The sequence below is a fragment of the Lactuca serriola genome, chromosome 8 (assembly GCF_051521515.1).
Source record: "Lactuca serriola cultivar US96UC23 chromosome 8, Lser_US96UC23_V15, whole genome shotgun sequence".
Taxonomy (NCBI): domain Eukaryota; kingdom Viridiplantae; phylum Streptophyta; class Magnoliopsida; order Asterales; family Asteraceae; genus Lactuca; species Lactuca serriola.
In genome coordinates, this window is record NC_136415.1 from 143,743,814 (window position 1) to 143,752,148 (window position 8,335).

Below are 8,335 nucleotides of genomic sequence, written 5' to 3' on the forward strand. Positions count from 1 at the left end.
GGTCACTTGCCCCATGTAATTAAATGGAATTTATATATATGTTTTGTTGTAACGATGTCTTAATGTTGGATATTTTAAAAGTTATTTCAAATGATGTTTGTAGGACTACATCATCTCGTATATATTTTATTTTTATTTTATGTGGATCCTTATATTATTTAGGCATTCGGGAACAAATCATGTTGTATTTAAAATTTTATAGAACTATCCTCTTTATCAAATATTTCAAAAGTCCTAGTAAGTTTATATCATATCACTCACATTTATAGGTTATCACAAACAAACTGTATGATAGATTGCTCTCTCTTTGATAATAGTTTTGTTTTATATTCTTTCATCCACACTTTAAAAATTAAAGTCTGAATATAAAACAATGTTTTTATAATCATTTAATATTTGGATTACCAAAATTTACATTAAGTTTTCTAAATGTGGTTTGGATATTTTTAAATCCTTAAAATTTTAGGCAAATCAAAACATACTCAATAACTATATTACTTCAATAACATTAAAATTTCAAGTAGAATCCTCAAATTTTGTATGAACCACAAATGATTTGTAAATGTTTTATTTGAAAAAATGAAAAGGTCATAAAACACTCCATGTGACGCTTATAATTGGAGGGCCCAGCTTATAAACATATATATCTTCTTTTGGTGAGTTTTAATTTTCATAAATAAGAGTATCCTATATGATTTTGGAAAAAGACATGCACAAATATTTGCATATCATTTTAATTACTGAATTTATGTAATACAAAATATACTATATTTATTGCATTGTTGGACTTTATGTTTCGACGACTATATTGCCATGACAATTTTATTTCTCAATGGGATAAAAACGGCATAAAAATAGTTATAAATCAAGTGTTAATCTTGTAGTCATATAAACTTCAAGTTTCGTTTTTATTCGGTCATTGGTGTTTTTTAAGTATTCTAAAACCCTAAATTCGTATTTTACCTGTTAAAATGAAGAATGTCATTATTTGGTCTTGGAAATACGGTAACATCCGTATATGTTGCTTTTTTTAAATGGAAATCATATTTAAAATGAGAAAATATTATTTGGGGAAGTGAAGCAATGTGCGACGTTTTTGGAAAAGAGAGTGACGATGTGTTCGTTGTTGGAAAAAGCAATGGAGGTTTGCGGTCCAAGGTCCCCGGAGTATCTGTGTGGTGTTTTTGGAATGGAGAAGGAAGGGATCACCGGTTATGTTTTCTCACCGATGGCAGTTGATGATTCTTTATGGAACATATTGCAAACATTAATGAAGAAGAGAGGAGGGAAAGAGGAACAATTAATGCTTCTTTGTAGATACAGATATGTTACCATTGTAAGAACCTGAAATTTAGGGAAAGTCGACTTTTAGTCAAATATTGATCAAAAGGAAAAAAAATGGTCCATTATGAGAAAAAGATGGGATTATGAAGTTGTAACTTCATGAAAATGGCCAATAAGAGTTTAAGTCGCTAAGAAGAGGTTAGATGTGTAAGTTCAAGAGAAAAAATCCATGAGAAGATTTATTTTTGGTCAAAATGGTAAATAGGAACTTTATGTTTTTAGGCCAACTTGGTGACTTAATAGATTAAACCCTGTATTAACTCAATGAGATATAACTTAACAGATTTGTAGAGTATGTTACCACCTGCGCGTGGATGTAAAGATCATATAAAACGGGTAATAAATGAAGAAGTCATGCAAGTTAGAAATTGGAACAAAAATGTCCCAGAGTTGGAATGGAATCACTCAAGGAGCTGCTATCAAGCAGCTACCGCGGTGCGGTGGATAGATCACCATGGCGCAGCGGGACTCTGTTGTAAGAAAGCACGGCAATCTACTTTGCCCCGCGGTGAAGTATATGGGTGCCACAACGCGACGGTCAAAGTAGGATGCTAGTGGAGGAAGAGCACCACAGCATGCAAGCAAGTAACTACCATTGACCAATTTCAACTAGTCACCGCGGCATAGTAAACAGATGACCACGGTGCGATTACGGACTCAGAAAACAGGTTATAACCTGTTAAGATCTCATTCGATCCATTTAGATTGGGAGATCGATTGGGAGCTCAAATGGGGAGATTTTGTTGCCCAGATGGTGCCTATGGAAGCTAGAAATGGTGGGTTGTTAGGATTTTCATCCTTTCTACATCAAGGTAAGATTTTTCCATTTTTTGTGAAATGTTTTATTAGAGTAGATTGGTTGAATTGATCAACCTATATCTTGATTATGATGTTACTGATAATGTTTAGATGCTTTAATCAAGCTTAGAAAGTGATTTCCATGGTGAAATCTATGTATATGAAGTTAGGGTTTGAAACCCTAACCAGTGATTATGTTGAATTGATGCATTAGAGTAGATTGAAATTAATTAGGTATTATGAGGTGCTAAATTCATTGGTTAGAATAAATTAAGAGATAAAGAATGAAAAGTTAGAACATTGATCCATTAAGTGGTTATTTTTACCTTAAGAGTCATTAACCTCTTAACAGGCTAAGACAAGTATTGAGATACTTAAATGTATGTATGTATAAATAAGCCTAAGAGAAAATAAAATGGATCAAGATGCATCAATTGAAGAAAGGAGCAAAGTGGGACAGTTAGTCTTCACTAACTGATAAGGTGAGTTATTACTCTCTCTTTCACACACACACATTCTCTCCCTATTTCTCTCTTTAAGTTATTTTATACATTTAATGTATATATATGTATGTATGTTTATGTATGTTAGAGTCATTTATCTGAGCATGACAAGGAGAAAGGAAAGACACGGTTATATAGATTATAACCCTATATTAGATTATGTGCTTATGGTTATACATGTAAGACCACGTACCTCAACATGGATATATAACCAAAGCATGTGTATATGTATAAGGAAGGGATATGGATATTATGAGTAATTACCATAAGAGCAAATAAAATGTAGAACATTATTATATGAAATATAATCCTATGCATAATTAGAGATGAGAAAAGTATTTTTTAATACCCAAGAAATAGTAGAAAGTAACAAAAGATGATTATATGCAATATAATCATAAGAGTAAGAATGTATGTCTAGGCATTATAAGTATTGTGTAGAATACATATATGCTATTAGACATAGATAAAGAGGAGGTACTTAATGAATTAAGTACTAGAAGAGAAAGATTAGATGATCTTTTGATGAGATAAAGAGATAGATTGTCCATGGGACAAGTGTTATGTGATGAGTCACATAATAAAGATAGAGATGTAGAGATAGAGGTTCCTACGGGAACAAAAGTATGGTTCCTTCGGGGACAAGAGATAGAGATTCCTTCAGGAATAAGAGTATGATTCGTTCAGGAAAAAGAGTATGGTTCCTTCGGGGACAAGAGATAGAGATTCCTTCGGGAATAAGGGTATGGTTCCTGCGGGGACAAGAGTATGATTCCTTCACGAATGAGATTAAGTCCCCACGGGGAAAGAGATGATGATTTGTTTTAGGAATGTAAATAGATGGTTCATTCGGGAATCCAAATTGTGTATGATTGGAGAAGATAGAGAAGAGTTCTTTGAGAGGAATGAGATAAGAGAGTTCTTTTAAGAAATTAGATGTAATCCATGAAGGATTAAATGTAAGGAACCCCATGAGGGATTCAAGAGAAGAATAATGGTTAAGGATCCACAAAGGATCACAAGAGATGATATTAAAGTATGAGATGTGATCGTTGGGTCTACATGAGAACAAAATGTTAAGGCATTAGAGAAAAGATAGATTAGAGAAGAGAAGTGATAGAGCAGAGAAGAGAACGATCGTATAACAAAGTAAGAGATACAGAGGAGACAAAATAGAGAATAAGTAGAGTAGATAAGAGAGAGAGTATGTGCAGAGTATGAGAAGAGCCTAAGAAAGGCTAAAAAGGTGTAAGAGAAGAGTATGAGAAATAGAGTAAATGTCAAATAAAGAGTTAAATGAGATAAGAACGAGGCTAAAAGAAAGATTAGTGAATAAAGATACAAGAGATAGATGAAAGAATGAAGAATAACAGTGTATGCTATCAGAGAAAGAGATAGATCATAGAGTATTGGAAAAAAAAAAGATAAGAAAGATATAAGAATAACTCACCAGACACATTGTGTCTGATACTGCAAAGATTTTATGTTTTGCAGGTTCAGGTAACAACAGTCTTGGTACCAAAGGAGAAGATAGAAGCACAAGGACAAGACTTACATAGTAGGTTGTTAATATTGTATTTTCATTGTTACAACTTATATGTAAGATTTTATTGTAAACTCATGATTTTATCTTGAGGTGTAAAGTGTTTTTATTAAAGTAGAATTTTGCATTATGTAGATAAAACTATGATATATCCCTTAGATTAAATGATAGAAAATTTAGGTCGTTACAATCATCTTCATATGTGTAGGGTTCACATCAATATTTCGATCGACTGGAGAAGGAAGAGTGAAGACTAAAGAGTGACAAAGATATGGGGAGAATATGTAGATGGTGTATTAGGTGAGCCAAACACTATTTTCCAATGTTAAATATAATTAGGGGGTGTTTGGTACAGGGAAATAAAACCAAGGAAAAGGAATTGATTCTCTTTCTCTTGTTTGGTTAATGCAAAAAGTAAGAAATTGAGAAATAAACCAATTCCTTTTCCATCAAAACAATTCCTTATTTTTAAGAGATAAAAGGAAAGAAAAGAAAAAGGGGCGTGGGTCGAGAATCAGAAAAAAAAGCGGAGAAATCATTTTACCCCCATTCGATTCCCGTTAGATGCAGATCCTGATTTTTCAAACGAAGTCATTGGATTTTCCTGCAGTCGGCCCACGTAAGTGATAAAAAAATATTCCCAGTAGCCCCACATCGGCAGTATACGATTTGTGTTGATCGATTCACGCTTCATCAGTTCTTTGCACCTTCTTTTTGGTCGATTTTGGCACCAGTTTATTCCAATCGAAGGTATGATAGCACTAGTTAGTTTTAATTTAGCTATTATTCTGTGTAGGTCGAATTATGTCTCTATTTTTCAACGATTCATAGTTTTTCAATATGTTAATCTTTTGAATTGAAAAACAAACGAAGTCATTCTGTTTTGCAATTATGCGTTTGAATTGAAATTCATGAATTATTTTTTTGAATATATTAATCTTGCAAGTGGAATGGTAATCAGGGGACGCATTATAAGAAAAGACGGTGACAATTTTATTGTGCAAATTGTATGCTCCATATGTTTCACACAAATAATTTAGAAATTTTGACAAATTTTAAACCATCATAAAATATGCATACGATCTCGGAAGGGGGCGTTTTTTTCCGAGATGGTTTCCCTCTGTCTTGTCTACATGTTAGGATAAAAACATAGCTGAATTGGTTAAGTTTTGGCTGAGTTATATAGCCCTAAAAAGGGTTATGATTTTTTTTAACTATTCAACACTTTTTATAAATTTTGTCTAACTTTGAACCATCGTAAAAGCTTCATACAAGCTCGGAATGATGCAATTTTTTTTCAAACTGTACTCCTCTGTCTTGTCTACATTTTAAAATAAAAAAAGAAGTTTGATTGGTTAAGTTTTGATTGAGTTATACAGCCACAAAAAGAGGCTGTTATGATTGTTGTGTGATATTTCAGCACTTTTTATAAATTTTGTCGAACTTTGAACCATCATAAAAGTTTCATACAAACTCGGAATGATGCGATTTTTTTTTTCAAACTGTTCTCCTCTGTATTGTCTACGTTTTAAAATCAAAAAACAGCTTATTTGGTTAAGTTTTGGTTGATTTATACAGCCACAAACAAGGGCTATTATGATTGTTGTATGATATTTCAGCACTTTTTATAAATTTTGTCTAACTTTGAACCATCATAAAAACTTCATACAAGCTCGGAATGATGCGATTTTTTTTTAAACTATACTCCTCTTTCTTGTCTACGTTTTAGAATCAAAAAACAAATTAATTGGTTAAGTTTTGGTTAAGTTATACAGCCACAAACAGGGGTTGTTATGATTGTTATATGATATTTCAACATTTTTTATAAATTTTGTCCAACTTTGAACCATCATAAAAGCTTCATACAAGCTCAGAATGTTGCGATTTTTTTTCAAACTATACTCCTCTGTCTTGTCTACATGTTAGAATCAAAGAACAACTTAATTGGTTAAGTTTTGGTTAAGTTATATAGCCCCAAACTTAACCAATTAAGTTGAATTACTATTTCAAGCCCCAAACTTAATTGGTTAAGTTGAATTACTATTTCAACCATCTATTATGTAAATTTTGTTTGTAGACATGGCAGGGCGAAACAAACACACATGGACTAATGAAGAGGTTGCAAAGTTAATTGAAACATTGTTGGAGTTACATGTATCCGGAAAGTATGGTGGTGCCGACAACGGATTCAAACCCGATGATTTGAAGGCAGTGCAACAATTACTAGATGTAAGTCTTCCTAACTCGGGTTTGAAAGAAGAGCCTCATATTAAATCGAGGATGAAGACATGGAAAAACCATTTCAACATCGTGCACGACATGGTATATGGAACAAACACAAGTGGATTCGGCTGGGATACGGATAAATGTTGTGTTACTGTCGATGCTGAAGTTTGGGATGAGTACATAAAGGTACCATGTTTGTAGTATTTTTAGCATTATTAAAACATATTGTAAATAAATAGTAACCAATTAATTTTGTGCCATTCTTTTAGAGTCATAAAGGTGTTGCATGTTTTCGCGATAAACCATTTCCCCAATTTGATAACCTATGTAAAATCTTCGGGAAGGATAGAGCTACTGGTCATGGAGCTACTGATCTTGGTGAAGATGTGACTGAAGATACATAAAGAAACTCACATGTTGATGTGGAAGGGTTGGAAGAGATTGTTGAAGAGACGCAAGAAACTGCTCGTGTCAATAGTAAACACAAAAGACCTCCAACAGATGACACAGAAGGCTCTTATAAGGAAGCAGCGAAAGAAATGAAATAGACTTTCAAGGAGGTTGGTGAAAAACTTAATGAAACAATCTACAATATAGGAAGACAAGAAAATAAGGAAGCGTGTGATATGATAGATAAAGTTATCGAAGATATACAACGCATGCCAAATATCAATGTCAAACAACGAATTAAGGTGATTGACATGTTTAGCAAAGATCAATTTCATACCCGAGCGTTTTTTCAAATGACAGAAGAAGAAAAGATGTGTTACATGGAAATGATTGGGAATAGTTCAATATCATGATTTTTTTTTAGTTTTTACGAATATTGAAGTTGACTCATTGCACATTTTGTATTAGACATAGTTATGTTTTTTTAGTTGTTAGGAATATTGAATTATACTTTTTCCATATATCCTACATTGGACATAGTTTTTGAATAGTATGATTTGCATATTTCTTTAAAAATCTATTTGTAAGTTATTCTTTATATTAGAAATATGTTTTCCAATACAAGATGTATAAAAAATAATATTAATTGATTAGAAAATAAATTATTTACTAATATTTAATATTCTAAGAATATTAATAACATAAAAGATGCATATTTTGACTAATTAAGATGTACATCATAATACATTTTTATAAAAAAATGTTGTTTGAAAATGAATAAACAAGATAAAAAAAAAATCTCATTTCCATTTCATTGATTAATACAACCAAACAAGAGAAATGATTCTCAAAAACATTTCTGTAGTGGATTCTCAGTTCTACCAAACAGGGGAGTCAATTCTCTTTCTTCAACTTAATTCTCTTTCTTTGCATTTCCATTCTCTGCAGTAATTCCATTTATCTCTACCAAACGCACCCTTAAAATGATTGCTCGTTGGTGCAAAATTTCAATTCTCATATTTTCGTTTGGTTAAAAATTGGAATTTTGCCGACAATTTCCTGTATTTTCTTTTTCAAAAAAATAATGGATTTGATTTGGTAGTTCTCACAGCAGTTGGTCCATTTGGATATTTCGTAATGTTTTCACGTATGCAAAATGTTCAGGTGTTGTTCGGTTTGAAAAATATTTCTGAAGGAAATGCAATTGGAATTGGAAAATGAATCAGGAATTCGAATCCAATTCCATATAGTGTTTCGTTGGCAGGAAATGAAATTTGAATTAGTTCCAGATTTTGTTTGACTAGTACGAAATGGAATCGGAATCCATGTAAAATGACAGAATTACCCTTTTTGTCTGTTTGCTTAATTTTACTTTATTTTCTAACGAAAATAAAGTGGCAATGGTGGCAGCGATGGTGGTGGCAGTGGCGATAGTGGTGGCGGCGGTGGTAGTGGTGGTGGCGGCGGTGGTAGTGACGACGGTGGTGGTGGGTGATGATAGTGGTGGTGGCGGTGATAGTGGTGATATTGG

The 8,335-nt window shown here is 32.6% G+C and overlaps 1 protein-coding gene across 1 annotated transcript; it reads left to right on the forward strand.

Annotated features, from left to right (window-relative positions):
* The first annotated feature begins 4,587 nt into the window (after positions 1-4,587).
* Positions 4,588-7,352, forward strand: LOC145068801 (uncharacterized). Its single transcript, XM_079015795.1, has 3 exons — positions 4,588-4,938; positions 6,266-6,600; positions 6,684-7,352. Exons 2-3 carry the CDS (start codon positions 6,268-6,270, stop codon positions 6,816-6,818), a joined length of 468 nt encoding a protein of 155 aa, XP_078871921.1. The 5' UTR covers positions 4,588-4,938; positions 6,266-6,267; the 3' UTR covers positions 6,819-7,352.
* Positions 7,353-8,335: the final 983 nt, after the last annotated feature.

What these genes read in the sequence shown, in the direction of transcription:
- LOC145068801 (XM_079015795.1), top strand. Translation starts at nt 6,268, where the DNA reads ATGGCAGGGCGAAACAAACACACATGGACTAATGAAGAGGTTGCAAAG. An exon ending in TTTGGGATGAGTACATAAAG is followed by an intron (nt 6,601 to 6,683) that starts GTACCATGTTTG and finishes CCATTCTTTTAG; the next exon opens with AGTCATAAAGGTGTTGCATG.